The 19910-nt window shown below is 38.1% G+C and overlaps 1 protein-coding gene and 1 long non-coding RNA gene across 2 annotated transcripts; one reads left to right on the top strand and one right to left on the bottom strand.

The window, feature by feature from the left end:
• Window positions 1-6829: 6829 nt before the first annotated feature.
• Window positions 6830-10733, bottom strand: LOC104233902 (uncharacterized). Its single transcript, XR_011401244.1, has 3 exons — window positions 10502-10733; window positions 7795-7864; window positions 6830-7027 (listed from the first exon to the last, which is right to left on the bottom strand). It is a non-coding gene; the product is annotated as an uncharacterized lncRNA (long non-coding RNA).
• A 2641-nt stretch (window positions 10734-13374) lies between these two features.
• Window positions 13375-19515, top strand: LOC104233904 (fimbrin-5-like). Its single transcript, XM_009787363.2, has 14 exons — window positions 13375-13688; window positions 13778-13948; window positions 14457-14701; window positions 14783-14954; window positions 15059-15097; window positions 15189-15257; window positions 15535-15651; window positions 15764-15975; window positions 17003-17158; window positions 17236-17435; window positions 17800-17957; window positions 18036-18132; window positions 18232-18323; window positions 18969-19515. Exons 1-14 carry the CDS (start codon window positions 13602-13604, stop codon window positions 19122-19124), a joined length of 1971 nt encoding a protein of 656 aa, XP_009785665.1. The 5' UTR covers window positions 13375-13601; the 3' UTR covers window positions 19125-19515.
• Window positions 19516-19910: the final 395 nt, after the last annotated feature.

Raw genomic sequence — 19910 nt, 5'->3', positions numbered from 1 at the left:
GGTGCTTACGCTCGAGGATGAAGCCTCATTCCAGCTCGTCCCTCCCGGGTCTCCACTGCTACCCCCCAGGTTTCCTCTGCTCTCCCACTTTCTTCTATTCAAAAGGCGAGCAGCCCTTAAACAAAAAGGCCTAAGAGGGTTCTTCTTTATATATTACATAAGCCCTAAAGTAGGTAGCCCCGAAAGCCGAACTCAGCAGAGTGGGTTTTGGCTTGCCCCTTTCTATCTTATTAGTCAAACCTAAACGTCCTTATTTCAAAACACAGCGCTAACAGCCTATCTGAAGTAAGAGCACCAGGTTGGAAGATGCTGGTTCGAGAGGACCTGGAAAAATGCTAGTAGAGCGAAGCGAGCCGCGCTAGCCTAGCAACGTTTTTTAGCAGTAAGGTACGGTCTAATTGTACCCAGCTACAATCTCTTCCCTTATAAAATAAAAAAGGGACCCTCGGCCAATCGTCACTCGACAGAAAACCGGGATGTCGATACACCGAAGAGCTACCAAGCACGATCACCAACAAAAGAGTAGCAAGTGCTGGCTTGGGGCTCAGAGCTCCTTAAGCTTCTCCGTCTACAAGGTAAACAGCTTAGCTTAGAGCACAGCGTGTTCCCTTGCTTCTCGCAAGAACGGCTCCTCGGTAGAGGAGTAGAAGCGTTGGTCTCCTTCGGTCAACTTGCTTGTGCCTGCTGTTACCTACCGGCCTTGTTGTTGATACCGGCAAGACCCGGCAGATGATGTATGCTGGTTGGTAGTGAGAAGACTCTTAGTACCTGCATACTATTCCAAATTTTCTGGAACTTAAATGCCAGTCTTTTGAATTCCACTACCGGACATAACAACCTCCTCCCAAATTGTTCTAAAATTCTAATCATATAAAAGTATTGTTATCTAACATGTTAATATTTATTAGATCCCTGACGCCAATAGTGAACATGAATGAGTATCACAAACATCAATGATGCATAGTTTTGCTGAAAATGCTCAACTTTCTCACGGTACTACTCATCTTTGTCCTTCGTCGCTACTGCTTGAGTTTTCCTCCTTTGATTTTTATTAATTTATTATTGTATTTGGGTTTACCTTGGATGCTTCTTACTTTTATATATTCTCTTTTCTCATGGTTGTTGATGTCGTAAGGTTGTGATAATAGTGAATTATTTTAAAAATAATATTCTCCGTGATAGTGATCATATGTGTAATATGATTTATTTATTCGGATATTATTTGTGTCTTTAAATCAATTCATAGTTGCCTGCTTGAATTAAATCACCTTTTCCATAATAGAATGAGGTCAGATGAAGAAAGCACTAGAATGATAATTCAAGAGGTCTATCAAACAGTTGTTGGTTTCCTACATTATCAGTGCATCTCCATAAGCTGAATTCTTTGTCTAGTTTGCTAGTGACTGAGTAGTAGTCTTGAAGGCCAGTGATGCGTACATATTATACTTTTTTTAAATAGTTATTAATTAATCCTTCTGCAAAAGGTTATCTACACTCTACAACCAAAAGATGTGGTGCAGTGGATGGGACTGCTCCTCCCTTAACCAGAGGTCTCGAGTTCGAGCCCTCGGTATGGAAAAATCCTTGGTAGGGAGCGCTTCCCTCCGAATGGGGCTCTACGCGACGCGAATCCGGATATAGTCGGGCTCCAATACGGGTACCGGACACCGGGTGGGAAACCAAAAAAAAATCTACACTCTATAGCAATATCTCTCCATAGACAACAAACACTAGGGATCCTTTACCCATTTATAATCATCAGTTTGCAAAATGAATAGCTTTAAATGCTTGACCAGCACAATATGACATTTAAAGCTCACCATTTATATTTTGTAACTGCAACTCCTTTGATGTATATAGCACCCGCCATTCGACTTTTCCTTCTTTCTGAGCCTCTGATTCATCAGCATTTTGATTTTCACCGGGACTACATATAAAATTACCCTCTGAAACTTTCTGTTGGTTCTCACTAGAAATATTTGATCTTTTAAACTGCCACTGAACTTCAGAACAAGTGTTAAGTTCATCAATTGTTGAGAACGCTACATCAGAAGGACAAGAAAACTAAGCTACATTTTCCACCCACTTCACATGTCCTTTATCCATCACAATTACCAAGTTTGCAACACATATTGCCTGTAACATAAAAGAATAGATTAGTATATGGAACATAGGCGCACTACTTTAGATATCTTAAATGAATGGTCCTTTGTATTGCCAATGTCCAGTCAATTTATTAATAAAGATGTTGATCTCAACTTGTTTGGGATTGAGGTGTAGTTGTTGTTAATAGTTGTGCTTGAAATTCCTAACCTGAGATTACTGCATCTTTTCTAATTATAAATGCATTTCCAGTTCCTTCTTTAATAACATATTACAAAACAGAAATGCATCTTTACTTATTATTTAGGCATTTCCAGTTCTTTTTTACCTAGTGTTCTCAAGAAATGCCAACAAACAATAGTAAATTGTTTCACCATCATAATTTGGTACATGAATCAATATCACTCACCTTGTGTCATACACGTTGATAGTTGAGCAACATGTCATTGAGAGGAAGGACAAATAGCACTGCATATATAGATTTTCAGAAGTGCACAAGGATCAACTTAAGTAAATTACAACCATATCTTACACGGGCACATCCTTCTCCCAGCTCCAAATGGCAAAAGCATAATTGTTTGTACATGCATTTTATTCGTCTATTAGTCCATCTAGTTATTTTTGCTTATAGATGTTAGATGAGGGAGTTGGATGACAAAGAATCTAACAGTGATGAAATTTGCAAGATATTTTTTCACATTATATTTTATCTTTTGACATAGTTATTTTATAATTTCAGGTCATACAGTCTGATATTCAATAATTTAGCGGGTGAAAGATTTCAAAATGATGAAAAGTTACGAAGATCATTTGAAGACCACCATTCGTCTGGATTAGTTATATAATGATATTAGCTATTTAGTCCAAACAATATAACTTTATGTTTTAAGTTACTGTGACATTAATATTTTTATTAGTACTTTCTTTTATTTGTTATGATTTGATGAGATATATTATATTTTTTTAATTAATATATTTTATTTTTTGGGTCATATTCTAGACGAATGTAGTAACTTTTATTAATGGTGGCTAAACTATTGTTGTTATCGCTTGTGAATTTTAGCGCTAATTTAGTTGTATATACCAGCTATAAAAATGGACGATAAAAGGGCAAATTAAGATATTTTCACAAGCTATATTGCAGCTGTTATAATTGATGTAAATCAATTGTCATTAAAGATATTGACTTTTAGCGGTAATTTAGTTAAACATATTAACCATTAAAATAGACGCTAAAAAGGCAAACTAAGATGTTTTCAAAAGGGATACTATGGCCATATTAATTGCTACAAAATAATTGCCGTTAAAGATGCAAATTTTTAGCGGCAATTATTTTGAATTTAGCGACTATATAAATGGATGCTAAAGAAGTATAATTAGCCGTTTTGGTTTGAATTTAGTAGCCATTGTAATTGCCGCAAACAATTGCCATTAATGATAATAATTTTTAGCGGCAATAAATCATACCCTTTACCAGCTTTTGTGAGAAAAGCCGCTAAAGGCTTTGCCGACCCCCGCTTCAGCGGCAAAATACTAATTACCGGTAAATGATATAGCGGCTATTGTTATTGCCGCCAAAGCCCCTTTGTGTTGTAGTGTGGGCCAACTCTGCACTGCTTCCAATTTCTTCGGATCAACTTGATCCCTTCACTCGATACTACATGACCCAAGAATGCCACAGAATCTAACCAGAGCTCACATTTTGAGAACTTTGCATATAATTTCTTTTCTTTTAAGGTCTAAAGCACCATCCTCAGGTGTTGTTCATGATCTTCCCAACTCCGGGAGTACACCAAAATATCATCAATAAAGACAATGACGAACGAGTCAAGATAAGGTCGAAATACACTTGCAACAAATGTATAAATGTTTCTGGGGCGTTGGTCAGCCTAAATGACATAACAAGGAACTCGTAATGGCCATACCGAGTCCTGAAAGCAGTCTTCGGGATATCTAGCTCTCGAATCTTCAACTGATGATAACCTGAACGCAAATCAATCTTGGAAAACACTCGAGCACCTTGTAATTAATCAAATAGGTCATTAATACAAGGTAGAGGATAGCGGTTCTTCACTGTAACTTTGTTCAACTGGCGATAGTAAATACACATACGCATAGAACCATCCTTTTTCTTCACAAACAAGACATGAGCACCCCAAGGCGACACACTGGGCCGAATGAAACCCTTATCAAGCAACTCTTACAACTATTTCTTCAACTCCTTCAACACATGAGGAGCCATACGATAAGGAGAAATAGAGATGGGTTGAGAGTCTGGCAACAAATCAATGCCAAAATCAATATCTCATTGGGGCGGCATGCCCGGAAGATCAGTTGAAAACACATCAAGGAAATCCCTCACTACTAGGACTGAATCAATTTTAAGGGTATCAATACTGACATCTCTCACATAAGCTAGATACGCGTCACACCCCTACTCAACCATTTGCTGATCTTTAAGAAATGAAATAACTCTACTGGGAATTTAATCTAAAATACCCGTCCACTCTAATCACGGTAAACCTAGCATAGCCAATGTCATAGTCTTGGCGTGACAATCAAGAATAGAATAATGGGGTGATAACCAGTCCATGCCCAAGATAACATCAAAATCTACCATGCTAAGCAATAATAAATCGGCTCTAGTCTCAAAACCACTAAGAGCAATCAAACATGACCGATAAACTCGGTCCACAACAAGAGAATCTCTTACAGGAGTAGACATATAACGGGGAAACTCAAAGAATCCCGAGATACACCTAAATGCGGGGCAAAATAAGAGGACACATAGGAATAAGTGGAGCCTGGATCAAATAGAACCGATACATCTCTATGGAAGACTGGAATAATACCTATAATGACAGAATCGAAAGCAACAGCCTCTGTACGAGTAGGAATGGTATAGTATCTGGCCTGGCCTCCCTCTCTAGGGTGACCTCTACCTCCCTGACCTCCACCTCTAGCTGGCTGAGCAGGTGGAGTGGCAGATGGTACTGTAATCATAGCCTAGGAACCCTGTGGAGCACGTTGTGGCTGAGAAGTCTATGGAGGTGCACCCCTCTTGTCCCACACCATATGGCGAGTGTTGCCATACTCAAAACAAGCTCTAGGAGGGAGTGGTGGTTGTGACTAGCTCAGGCTAGGTCTGCTAGACTGACCACTAAAAGCACCCCGTGCAGGAGGCACACTAGATACTGGAGGTGCATAATAAGGCTCATGAGGTCTAGGAGGAGCTGGAATACCACTGGCAGTTGAAAGAGCTGAATGAACGGGGTGACTCACATAGCCCCTACCATGACAAACTGCAGTTGGGGCACGGGCACCACAATAATGGCCCGACTCTCGGGACCTCTTAGCCTCTCTCTTCTCCCTATCCCGAGCAAGTATGCCCTCTATTCTCCTAGCAATACTCACCACCTGCTGATACGCGATATCCATCTCTAACTCCCGATCCATGTTGGACCTGATGTTGGGAATGATCCCCTCAATAAACCGGTGAAACCTCTCTCGAATTGTAGTGACCAAGGCCGGTGCATGCCTATCCAAGTCACTAAAACCGACCGCATACTCTGAAACATTCATAGTACCCTGGCGCAACTGCTCAAACTCTGCACGCCATGCATCCCTGAGGCTATGAGGGACATACTCCCTCCAAAACATGTCCAAAAACTGAGTCCATATAAGGGAAACTGCCTCAGCCGGATTGTCCAACTCAAAAGTACGCCACCACTGATAGGCTTCCCCTCGAAGTTGGAAGGCAGTGAAAGAAACCCCACTCGACTCTGATATGCCCATAGTGCGGAGGATATGGTGGCACTCCTCTAGAAATCCTTGTACATCCTCTGATGCTAGAACACTGAATGTAGGAGGGTCGTACTTGTAATATCTCTCGAGCCTACGCTGCTCCTCCTCTAAAGTGGTTGCCCTACCCTCGGGCTGAATTAGGGATACAGGTGGTATTGGTATAAACTCTAGGATTTGATCAACCTAAACCCGTTGCTCCAGAGTGCAGGCGGCGGGAGTCTATGCTCCTCCCCCGGCCTGAGATGTGGTAGCAACAAGGGGAATCAAACCTGCCTGAGCTAGAGTGTTGTACATGCTCATGAACTGTGCAAGGGTCTCCTAGAGAGATGGAATAGTAGTAGGCGTATCTGGTGTCTGTGTTATGGCTGGAGCTACTGGTGGCTCCTCTATAGCAGCTCACACGGGTGCTCTGGCTGCACCACGTGTGCCTCCTCGGCCTCTACCCCGATCCTAAACACTGGTGGCTCTAGTAGGGGGCGCGGGTGCCTGGTCATCTCCGGTGGCACGTGTCCTCACCATCTATAAAAGAATAGAAGACAGAAGTTTAGAATTTCGAAGTCAATAAACTCGGGCGACAAGGAATTAAATGAAGTGGAATTTTCCTAATAGTTCTAAGCCTCCCAAAGATGAGTACAGACATTTCCATATAGATACACGAGACTCTAATAAACCGGCTTGTGACTCACGACCCCTATGAACCTAGAGTTCTGATACCAACTTGTCACGACCCTAGTTCTCCCTCTGTGAACCGTCATAATAGCACCTAGTCTTTATGACTAAGTAAGCCTAACATTTGCGGATAACTAGAACAAAAACATAAAAGTTAACAACTAATAAGTAAATTTAAACAAGGAAATGAGATGTCACACGACATATACAATAATTACTTCCAAACAGTACATAAACTCTCCAAAACCCGAAATATCATAAGTCACAAGCTAAAGAAAGAAACAATACCCCCATACTCCAGAGTCTAATAAAAGAAGAAAATACTAGAAGGGTTAAAATGGGGTGGAATACATATGGACTTCGAGGTCTACGGACGCGACAGATATACCTTGAAGTCTCATGAAGCAACAACAACACAGCTATACTCGAGTCTGATAGCTAGTACCTGGATCTGCACACGAAAAATATGTGCAGGAAAGGACATGAGTACACCACAATGGTACCTAGTAAGTGCCAAGCCTGACCTCGATCGAGTAGTGACGAGATCAGGTCAGGGCTCTACTGGTATAAATATAATGAAATAAGATAGAAAACAAGTATTACAATAAAATAAGTACTGAAATCTAACAGGAATAAAATTCAATAAAAGCCAACAACTCAGAACACAGTTATAGCAATAGGGGATCTCCCAGGATACCGTCCCGTAGTCCCAAACGTAAATGTGCAGGGGGATCTCGCGGAATACCGTTCTATAGTCCCAAGTAAATATACAGTGCTGGGAGATCTCCCGAAATACCGTTCCATAGTCCCAAAGTAAATATGAGGTACACGGGGATCTCCCAGAATACCATTTTGTAGTCCCAAAGTAAATATGCAGCTCAACCAAACAGAGATAACAGTTACAGTAGGAAAACACAATTTAGGCTAAGTCCGAGTCAAGGAAGAACAGGAAATTTCACTAAAACATGTTGCGCAGAATTCAGATAGGCAGTTAAGACAGTTAAGGCACGTAGACATGCTTTTCTAAACTAAACAGGATAGTTACATATGCTAATGTTGCTCAATTAAAGGAAAAGAAATATTTGCTTAATAAAAATGGGGTTTTTCAACAAATAGACCATGTTCACACTCGTCACCTCACGTACACGACACTCATATATCAAACAGTACTAAATCCTAAGTAGAGTTTCCCCACACAAGATTAGGCAAGTCACTTACCTCGAACCAAGTTCAAATCAATCTGAAATAATGCTCTTTCCACGAATATCCGGCTCTGAATGACTCAAATCTAGACAAATCAATTACATAACGTAAATATAGCTACAAACAACTAATTTAGCTAATAAAATCAAAGCTAAGACAAGAAAATAGAAAACTCCCAAAAATTCTCGCCGGACCCATGTCTCGAAATCAGGTAAAAGACACAAATTACGAATACTCATTCACTCACGAGATCACTCGTACCAAAATTATCCAAATCCGATGTTAAAATTTCACTCAAAACTCAAAAATTCGATTGGGGAACTTTTCCCCCATTTTCCCAACTTTCTCACTCAAATTCCTTGATTAATGAAGAAAACAACAATAGATTAATGAGATGCAACCAAAATCGAGTTAGGAATAGTTACCCAGTAGCTCACCTGCAAAAACTCTCAAAAATTTGCCATCCACCGAGCTCCAAATCGAATTTTGTGATATGAACTTCAAATCCTCGAAAATCCCCTTTCTGCCTAGTGATCTCCGCTTCTGCGAGGGGTCCACCGCATCTACGGTCCCGCACCTTCGGAATTCCCATTGCAGGTGCGGATTTCACTAAAAACTCGGTGCCCGCTTCTGTGATCAAAAGGTCATACCTACGCGTGCGCACCTGCGGACCCATGTCTGCTTCTACTGTTCTATACCGCTCTTGCGGTCTCTCTAGTGCATATACGGGCATCGCAGATGCAGAATTCACCTTGCACCTGCGACCCCTGTACACTCCTTCCAAATCTGCTTCTACACTTAATCTTCCGCACGTGCGGTCCCGTACCTGCGGCCTCCCCACCACAGGTGTGAAAACACCAGAAATCTGAAGACTTCAGCAATAACATAAATTCCAATCTTGATCGGTTAAGTACCCAAAACTCACCCGAGCCCCCCGGACCTCAACCAAACATACCAACAATTCCTAAAACACCATACAAACTTAGTCGATCTCTCAAACCACATCAAACAACGTTAAAATCACGAATCACCCTCCAATTCAAACTTAAAGAACTTGAAACTTTAAATTTCTACAACCGATGCCAAAACCTATCAAACCATGTCCGATTGGTCCCAAATTTTGCACACAAGTCATAATAAACATTACGGGCCTATTCCAACTTCCGGAATCGGATTCGTACCCCGATATCAAAAATTTCATTACCGGCCCAAAACTCCAAAAATTCGACTTTTGCCATTTCAAGTCTAAATGAGCTACGGACCTCCAAAACACAATCTGGACATATCCCTAAGCCCAAAATCACCCAACGGAGCTAACGAAATTGACGAAACTCTATTCCGAAGTCGTCTTTATACTGTTCTGATTATGGTCCAAATTCTAAGACCCAAAACACTCCGAAACTCAAAACGAATCATCCCAGCAATCCATAAGAGCAGAAAAGATATGGGGAAAGCAGTTAATAGGGGATTGGGGCTCTAACTCTCAAAATGACCGGCCAGGTCGTTACATTTGTGGTAAGGTCATTATCTATGGAAAGTTCTTTGTCAGATCAGTTATTAGATTTATTGGCATATTCACTCACTTGACTAAATGAGAGAAAATCAGACAAATTAATTTATATGAAGTGGGTTAATTGCAATTATGTTAAGAGACTAAGTCGGTCATGAAAGGAAAATGAGCCAACCACGTTTGGAAAAAAAATAAAGATGATTGTATTCCAAAAATTTCAATAACACTTTGGCTATGTTGGGCAGGTATAAGCGGACATGAATCAAGTATGGGGTAAAATACTACAAGGATAAATGATATCTAAATAGGGTTTCGCACAAAAGCCTAGTTGTGTGAGGTTGTCCTGTTGCTGACTTCCCTGTGAAGTCTGGGCATGAATGAATGGGCCTGGCCTCTATCACGGCCATGATTTTTCAATACTCCATTATCAATTTCATCAAGAAAAAAAAATCATAAGAGCAAGAAATCATATAAATTCCTACTTAACTTCAATTGAACTTAGTTATACATGAACATCATATTATCACATATCAAACATAAATAAAGATTCGTAGATCCATTAAGCTATATATTATAAATCCTAATCTACTTGGTTCATTAGTGGTCATTTACTGATTCCAGCTTTGGCAGTAAAGTTGTGCAAAAAGTATCACCATTTTTTCAAACTTCAAATCTCAAAAGTTATTACTCAAGTAATCCACCTAAAACTCTTTTAAACAGATTCCAGAAAAACAAAGTGGTTTCCAGATCTAAATCCTCATGCTTTTACCTTAACCTTCAAATTAAAGAAATCTTTATTAGGCAACCTCAAGTCCATTTCTTCATATATAGCGTAAAACGATACAATCTCCAATAAGAAAGCAATAAAATTAAGACACCGGTTTTCTAATGGCTAACATACATTAGATCAAATACATGTCGATTTAGCCATAGCTAACAAGTAAATTTTCATTTATGACTTAAATACAAAGAAATCACCACAGATAGGCTAGATTTGGATCATTTTCATCTAAAATAAATTGCACAAAAAGAAAATAGTGAAGCATGAATATTCATGGGGATTATGAAGGATCGGCAGGATCTCAAGCTTTAAAGCATTACAAACCAATTAACAGAAAAATTCATACACCAAAACTCGACTTCACTACCGGCAATCATATCATCATGAAAATTTCATTCATTTCATAAGTTCATAAGGAGTAGGCAAAATACCTGGAAAAGATGAATACAAAGAAAGGATTAGAGCCCAATAGAGCTGAAAACTCCATAGAGAAAAATCAGCTACAGAGCAAGCAATAGGTACAACCAAACATGCCAGAAAAAGAACAGCTTCAAATATGCACCCAGAAATTCTAACAAGGACTCGAAAAGCTGAGGAACCTCTTCTTTTTTGAAGTTTTCTTGAGAATATTTTTTCAGATTCTTAGCTTTTGTAAGTATTCTATGTGTGTAAAGATGTAGAGATCAAAAGATGCTTAATATGAAGGTGTATGTGAGTTTTTATGGATAAAAATCAGAGCCTGGCAAAAGAATCTGTTAGCCTCCCCCTCCCCCCCCCCCCCAAAAAAAATTTAGGAAAATGGCATCTTTTGCAATTGAATTGGCCAGCTATCCTTTTCAGATATTTTTTCTTATTTTCAGCATCTTTTCTTAACCAATTTGGACAGATGTCCATCATCTATTCTTTCCCTATTTTTTTCATCCCCTTAACTTCTGAAATTGACCCATTTTGACCTTTTTTTATTGCATTTTAACCCCTTCCAAACTCTTCTAAAATACTTCATCAACTAAAAAAAAGTTTTCCTAAGTTTCTATCTCATTTACCCCCCCCCCCCAAGTTTTAATTAATACCAACTAGTGCCATTACCTCAACCTATTGTTCTCTTTTATTCCACAAAATCAATATTTAATAAATACTCCCTCTGTTCCAGTTTATGTAAAGCTTTTTGACTGGGCACAGAGTTTAAGAAAAAATGAAGACTTTTGGAATTTATGGTCCTAAACAAGTTAAAAAGGGGTCCAGAGTATTTGTGTGGTTATAAAAGCTTCTCATTAAGGGTAGAATTACAAGTTTAAGCTAAATTATTTTCAAATTTAGAAAGAGATCATTCTTTTTGGAACGAACTAAAAAGGAAATAAGTTCACATAAACTGGAACGGAGAAAGTAACAATTAATTAATCTAAATTGATATTAGGCTATCAAGTATGAATTAATCACAATCAGCAAACTAGTTGACCTATCAGTTAAGCACATGCGTAATTAAAACCATAACCTAATTAATCGATTAAATTTCAAGTAGAACTAAATCAAATAATTATTCAGAAAGCTAAAACATTTTCAATTATTAACCTAAGCATGTTGTAAAACAAATAATTGAAAAACTAAGACATAGATTTAGCAACTCTAAGGAATGAAGAAAAGAAGTAGGGGATTACCATGTGAAACACTGTTGACCGAAAAGAAAAGAATTCCGGACGATGATCGACATCGCCATAAAAGCAATGGCTTACGCTTGAGGGTGTAACTAACGCTGTATGCGACGATGTTAGCCATAATCCGGTCAACATCAAAGGACTATCAAAAGTTCTGGCTGGTCAATGGTAAAGTGACCGGCAGCCGGCGACCTTGAAACGAGACAAAACCAACGGCAACCTATAATACTAAATGAGAGAAGTCGATTGGTGTTGGTTTTAAGTCCAAACAAACTGGGATTTGAGAAAAAAATTGAAAAGAGGTGGATTTAGGTTTAGGATTTCCTAGATTTAAAGATTAAGAGATTCTGGAGGTTTTTGAAAGAAATAATGGAGGGATATGGGATGAGAAGGATGTGGGGATTCTGTGATGAAGATTTTGAGGAGATTGAGGTTGTTTGAAGCGGTATCGCCGGCAAAGGGTCTTGGGGCGGCTAGGGTTTGGGAGGGGATTTGGGAGAGATGACACTACTAAAAAAATCAAGTTTTAGCGACAGATAAATTCTATAGCTAAATAGAAAAATCCGTCGCTAATCTCATTTAGCGACAAATTAGCAACATATTATCAAAAGATTCTGCTAGCTACCAGCATTTTAGAGACAGATTAGCAACGACGTTCGTAGCTAATTCTAGTTTTTTTTTGTAGTGTGAAGGAGATGAGAGTGAAGTATTTGCTTAGGATTTGGGGGGAGGAGGGGGGGTTCCGGACAGTTATAAGGGAAAAGGGGAATTAGTTTGTAGCCATTAATCTAACGTAATCAATGGTGGGGATCAGCCCGGATTAAAACGGAGTCGTTTTATTTTAAAGTGGGGAGTGGACTGGGTCAGACTTTGGGATGGATTGGGGGGATTTAAGGCAACTGGGCCGTTTAGAGTTGGCCCGGTCCGATTTTGAAACTCAAAATGGCCCTTTTCCTTTCTTTCTTTCAATTTCAAAATTAACCCACTATTAAAATACCCAATTAACCTTTGCACAATTTAACCATTAGAACCAAATTATCTAAAAATTAACTAATAATCACACTAATTGAATTATTAACTAAGATGTAAAGAAAAAACTACTAATATATTTTTGTTGTAATTTTCATGTATTAATTCTAAAGATTAATGAGTGATTCCTAAAATGCAATTAAACCTAAAATGTCATGAAATGAAGATTTAAATTTTTTTACAGTGTTTTCTATGATTTTAAGATATTAAATATGCAACTAAATGCAAACAAGCAATTAATAAACTCCTAGAAATTCTATAAAAATTAAAATCAATTAGAAAAAAATCTATTTTTTGAGGATTTTGTAGGAGTATTTTTTGTACGACAAAAATTACGTGCTCACACCAGGTCCTTGGAGGATCATTCCTGTCAATCACCCTATTACGAGCAATTATATGTTTATCTTTTAAGTGACTAATTAATTAAAAATATTATACATAAACTAATGCGTTTATAGAAGTTAAAGTCGTCCAGAAACAAAGAATGGATCAATGGAATAACAAAAATGGAAAGAAAATGCTTATTTTTGGTATAGTCCAGTCCCCTGTATTTCGCGGGTCCGATAGGTAAAACGGTTTTTTCTCATTTCATTTTCCTCGTAAAGCAGCAAATGCCAAATTACGCAATTTACCTATGTCCACAAATCTTTTAATTAATTAACATCATGTGATTATCACATAAAAGTGCACGTCAAATTTATTGAATCTCAATCTGCATGCAAATCATATTGACAATATATTGTCGTTCTTATTTTTTTTCTGGCATTGATGTTTTGGTTTGTGAAATGAAGGTATAATTGATCTTGTGCTCAGTGGGGATTGATTTGAAAAAACACCAAAATTAAGAAAAATGTCTGGTTTTGTTGGTGTTGTTGTTTCTGATCAATGGCTTCAGAGCCAATTCACCCAAGTCGAACTTCGTGGCCTCCATTCCAAAGTATGTTTGATATTTTGTTCTTTAATTTTCTTTTACCGCTAGAAATACATTTTTTTCTTATAATATGTTAGCTGAAATTTGGTTTACAGTATGTTTCTGCGAGGAACGAATCTGGAAAGGTTACACTGGGAGATCTGCCGCACGTTATGTGCAAACTAAAGGCCTTTAAAGATATTCTCACTGAAGATGACATTAGCCACATATTAAGCGAGTCATCTTCTGATATGGCTGAAGAAATCGATTTTGAATCCTTTCTTCGGGTGAGTTGTAGCCAATTTCATCGCGTACTTGTAATAATTTCCTCGTTCTCTAATGTTCTCTACCAATATATTTGGTATTCAAAAGGAATGAATTACAAACTTGGCTTTAAAGAATAGCTTAGAGTTTATCGGAAACAGCCTCTCTACCTTCACAAAGTAGAGGTGTTGGGCTAAAACTACCCTCCCCATACCCCATTTGGGGGATTACACTGGGTTCGTTGTTGTTGTTGCTTTAAAGAATAGCTGAATAAATAAACTTCAAATGTCATAAAGTTCATGGTTCTCTAATCTACTTTGACATGTTTGGCTTTCATCTTCGCTGCATCGTCATTTCAAGGATGAATAAAAGCAATGAGCCTATCAACCTGGCTTAATATGAAGTTCTCTTGTAACTTACTTTGTTATTCTTTTATTTTCTTATCTTTCTCGAAGTGCTTCTCATAAGTTCGTTGTATCAACTGAAGTGATGGAAAATAAGTAACCGTATATGTGTGTTTATTATGGCTAGGCATATCTAGATTTACAAGGACGAGCTACTGCTAAACTGGGGAACACGAAATTAAAAACCTCGTCCTCTTTCCTCAAGGCCAGAACAACCACAATTCGTCACAACATTAGTGAATCTGAAAAGACTTCATATGTTGCCCACATCAATAGCTTTCTCAGAGATGACAAGTTTTTGAAGGATTATCTTCCTATTGATCCATCTACTAATGCGCTCTTTGATCTGGCAAAAGACGGTGTTCTTCTATGGTAAGTGTTAAGGATGCAGCATACAATGATTCTAATTCACTTGCTTGTTTGTTGATTCATTTACTAAACCATGTAATGCAGTAAGCTTATCAATGTTGCCGTCCCTGGTACTATAGATGAGCGCGCTATTAATACCAAAAAGGTTCTTAATCCATGGGAAAGGAATGAGAACCACACTCTTTGCCTCAATTCTGCAAAGGCAATCGGCTGCACAGTGGTCAATATTGGCACGCAGGATTTAGTTGAAGCAAGAGTACGTTAACATCTGCGCGAGTTATTACAGTAGTTTTCGCACATAAAATTATAATAATCAATATTATAGCTGCTGAAGTTTCTTGTGTTTTTTTGTTCACTTAGCCTCATCTGGTTGTTGGGCTGATTTCTCAAATTATCAAGGTATTTTTCTGCTATATACCTGTTCCATATGCTCGTAATGCAGCGGGAATCATTACTCATAATTTTTTATGTTCTTGTTTTGAAATATCAGATACAACTATTAGCTGATCTCAATTTGAAGAAAACTCCGCAACTTGTGGAATTGGTGGAGGACAGCAAGGTTGCTAATAGTTGATTGGTTTTCCTGTTTTGGTTTTAATGTTGCACCTCCTGGTCACTGGTAAAGTTGTTGTCATGTGACAGGAGGTCACGGGTTTGAGCCGTGGAAACAGTCTCTTGCAAAAATGCAGGGTAAGGCTGAGTACAATAGACCCTTGTGGTCCGGCCGTTCCCTGGACCCCACGCATAACGGGAGCTTAGTGTACCAGACTGCCCTTTGTTCTAATGCGGCACCTTGAAATTCATGCTAGATTAAATTATAGCTGTAAAATTTGCAGGATGTGGAGGAGCTGTTGGGTTTACCTCCGGAAAAGGTTTTACTGAAATGGATGAACTTCCATCTAAAGAAGGCAGGATATAAGAAGCAGGTCAATAATTTTTCATCTGATTTAAAGGTGAGATAGTTCTAAAAGTTCGATATCAAATTAACTTTTTAGGAAGTAGTAGCATTACATTTCAAAGGAGATTTTTCATTTCCTAAACATGAAGTTTACACTTACACTGCAGGACGGAGAGGCTTATGCTCATTTGCTTAATGTACTTGCACCTGAACATGGTACAACCACCACACTAGATGCTAAAGATCCAACTGAAAGAGCAAATTTGATTCTTGAGCAAGCAGAGAAAATGGATTGCAAAAGATATGTTACTCCACAAGACATTGTTGAGGGTTCCACAAACTTAAATCTTGCATTTGTTGCACAAATATTCCAACACAGGTAATAACTAAAAGTTCTTTTCCATTGACCAATTATCTGAAATTTCTCTCTTTAAATAATGCGGAAGATGTTGATACATCCAATATAATTTTTTAGTTTCTTAATTTTATAGTCCGATTTCATAGCAAAGACATAAGGAGAAAAAAAAATCCTCAAGATGAAAGTTGAGCTAAATTAAGCCAACTCTCAAGTCAGCTTAGTCTTTGTTAACAATCTGCAGTAATGTTCAGTCTACACTAAGACATGGAATATGAGGCTTGCTGTCCTACTTAACTTATCAACCGACCGAGCTATGTATACTATAGCGTGTAATGACATTATATTATTCCAATTTGCATTTTTATGGAGCCTAGGGACTAGGGTTCAATGACTCTGTTCAATCGTAATTTCTTGCTTCTTTAATGCTTTTTCATTTAGTTTCTTCAATAGCATTACATATGCTTGTGCAGTTGTCCGTAAGTCCATGATGGATATTCGTCTGAAACTGAACTCTGATATGATCAAAAGTAGTGTGATGAATGTTGATGCTAGTTGAAACGTGTTAGTTCTGTCAATTTAGTCTTCCAATTAGCGACAAGGATGCTAATAGCAAATACTAAGCATGTCGATTCAATAGTGAATATTTCTACCTCTAAGTGATTTGATATCATTTGGTAAGAGAAGTACAAACTTCTCTAGAAAAAAAATGAAACTATGAAAGCACATATATTGAATGAATGATTATGTGAACTTAGTTTTATGCAGTTGATGCAATTGATGAATATTAAGATAATCTATTAAGGCACCTTGTTGTTTTCCCTGGAATTAATGCTTGTAGACAACTACAAGATATGCGTAGATGTAATATTCTTGATTTCTGTATGATGGTTTTATACTTCAATGCATCTTTCGCTTGTTTTTAGTATAATCTTTATTAGAAATCACTGATGATCTTGGAGTAATTAACATGTTAATGTTTATGCTTAGTGTAGTTCATAATGGTGTACTTTACCATCTATAAAAGAGTCCCCTTTTTACTGTAATCTAGGAATGGATTGTCAGTGGACACGAAGAAAATATCTTTTGCTGAGATGATGGAAGATGATGCTCAAACATCTCGAGAAGAAAGATGCTTCCGGTTGTGGATGAACAGCCTTGGAATTGATACTTACATAAACAATCTATTTGAGGATGTGCGAGCAGGGTTGGTGTTCATTGTTTCTTTGCTGAACATTATTGGACTTCATAAATATGATTTGTTGATAATCCTCTTATGCACAGGTGGGTGCTATTGGAGGTACTCGACAAAATTTCTCCAGGATCAGTCAACTGGAAGCAAGCAACAAAACCCCCTATTAAGATGCCTTTTAGGAAAGTTGAGAATTGCAACCAAGTCATAAGGATTGGAAAAGAACTGAATTTCTCCCTTGTCAATGTAGCTGGAAATGATATTGTACAAGGAAACAAGAAGCTCATATTAGGTAAATTTTGAACCTCCCTTTACTTTCCAATGTTGCTAAACTATATGCTACCGGAGTAGATTCTTTATAGTGAAGGGCAGCCCGGTGCACTAAGCTCCCGCTATTCGTGGGGTCTGGGGAAGGGTCGGACCACAAGGTTCTATTGTACACAACGGCATTTCTGCAAGAGGTTGTTTCCACGGCTTGAACCCGTGACATCCTGGTCACATGGCAGCAACTTTACCAGTTACGCCAAGGCCACTCTTCAGATTCTTTGTATTGAAGATGATACAATTACAAACATTTGGCTATGTGCCTTAAATTATCTAGTCGTTATTAAATGTTCTATTATTAGAGAAGTAAATGATTCATTTTCTGTTTTCAGCCTTTTTGTGGCAGCTAATGAGGTTTACAATGCTGCAACTATTGAAGAACTTGAGGTTTCATGCCCAAGGAAAGGAGATAACAGATGCTGACATCTTAAATTGGGCTAATAGTAAAGTGAAGAGTGCAGGCAGAAAATCCCAAATGGATAGCTTCAAGGTGATGAAGAAAGCATCAATTATTGATATATCAGTTTCTAATTTCACAATGCCTGAGTTTTCTGTTTTGTTTTGTTAGGACAAAAGCCTATCAAATGGGATGTTCTTCCTAGAACTTCTTAGCGCAGTGGAGCCCAGAGTCGTGAATTGGAGCGTTGTAACCAAGGGGGAAACTGGTATACACTTAAAAATATTTTGGCTTTGATTAAATGATCTGAACAACCTTTTTCTTTGGGCTTCATGAGTATGCTGACAATTCTTGATTGCAATTCCAGATGAAGATAAGAAGCTTAATGCAACTTATATAATCAGTGTTGCGCGGAAACTTGGATGCTCCATCTTTTTGTTGCCAGAGGATATAATAGAGGTAACATATGATACAACAAACAGCTTTCTTGTGCCTGCATTTTGTACATAGAATAGATGTTTATCGTCTGGTTAAAGGCTTTATTTTGTTGCAATTAAGTGTTTCCATTACAGATATCATAGGTCTAACTATGCTTCTATTCTGTAACATAATAGAGTAATACTGAAATTAATCAGTGGTTATACATTCAAACATGACACATCGTGCAGACCAAAGTTATATTGAATGCTACTACTCGGGTTCATTTTGAATACCTCTCCCGATGAATCCTGTGAAAGTAAATTCAGATGTACCTATGAGATTAGTGATCTATTATTTCCGATTTCTACTTAGCATTACATATCAAGTAGTAATTTCTTGTCTATGAAATCTTAGCTTCCACACAATACTGTGGTGTTTGCATCTTAGCAATTTCTTCATTTCTTGTCTATGAAATCTTAGCTTATAAAGAATGTATGGTGTTTGCATTTTGCGTCTGCCAAATATTCAGCAGTCAGCCTTTTGTGCTGAAGAACAACACACACACACGCGCGCACACACACACATACATATATATCATCACTCCGATCTTGGTGGTGTTTAAAACAAATATAAAGCTAAAGAATCAAATCTTTTCCTTGACAACAAATTGACTTTGGCAAACAGGTAAACCAGAAGATGATCCTTACTCTAACAGCAAGCATAATGTTTTGGAGCTTGCAACACAAAGGTGGAACGCCAGAGACCATCCTTGAAGAAGACAGTGCTGCTTCCGATGAATCTCCAGCAGCAGCCACTGATGGTGAGAATGCTTCTTCCTAAGCCAGAAAAGGAGCAGAAACAAGACAGAGAGAAATTCATGAAAATAAATACTAGATAATGTCGTTCGTATTGTCACTGATGGGTGGGAATGCTTCTTCTGATTTGGTCCTCGGCTTTTGTTTTCAAGAGGACAAATCTCATATAGTTGGTCAATATGTCACTTACCTATATAATTCGTTTAGTCACTACTATTTATCACCACAAAGTGGTTAGGATGGTAAAAGGGAAGAAAAAAGTAACTGTATATTTTTTTCAGAATCTTTAGGCTCCTTGGACTTAACAGAATACCAGGGATTTCTAATAGACAGCTATTGTGTTTCCTTAACAAAACTGATATGAGATTTGAATGTCAATCTCACCATCAAGATTTATAACAAGCAAGCTTAAATCAGATCCTTCTACTTCAGGCATAATTAAAATCCTTCAAATATTTGTTCTATGGCAATAACAGATCCAGCAATCCAACAAGTGGGGTCTTGCGGGTAATGTGTACGCATACCTTACGCCACCTACCTTGTACAGGCAGGTAGGCGTAACATCTGGATACATACTACCCTCTCAGATCCCACTTCTGGGATTACACTGATTTGTTATTGTGGGATTACACTGATTTGTTATTGTTGTTGTTGACTAAGAACACCATTATGAGTCCGGAATTCCATTTCTGGGGAAAATTTGAGGAAATATTAAATAACAAAGTTTCAAGACTCCAGCAATTGTCCTACTGTTTATTTATTTAGATTGGTCCTCTGGTCAAGTACAATTGCATGGATCAGTTCGTTAAAA

The sequence above is a fragment of the Nicotiana sylvestris genome, chromosome 7 (assembly GCF_000393655.2).
Source record: "Nicotiana sylvestris chromosome 7, ASM39365v2, whole genome shotgun sequence".
Lineage (NCBI taxonomy): Eukaryota > Viridiplantae > Streptophyta > Magnoliopsida > Solanales > Solanaceae > Nicotiana > Nicotiana sylvestris.
The sequence above is the reverse complement of the archived record's forward strand: the minus strand, read 5'-3'. Positions and strand labels throughout refer to the sequence as shown.

Coding starts and splice junctions, on each gene's coding strand:
- LOC104233904 (XM_009787363.2), top strand. CDS start 13,602: ATGTCTGGTTTTGTTGGTGTTGTTGTTTCTGATCAATGGCTTCAGAGC. Junction 13,689..13,777: donor TTCGTGGCCTCCATTCCAAA/GTATGTTTGATA, acceptor TTTGGTTTACAG/TATGTTTCTGCGAGGAACGA. Junction 15,258..15,534: donor AATTGGTGGAGGACAGCAAG/GTTGCTAATAGT, acceptor TAAAATTTGCAG/GATGTGGAGGAGCTGTTGGG.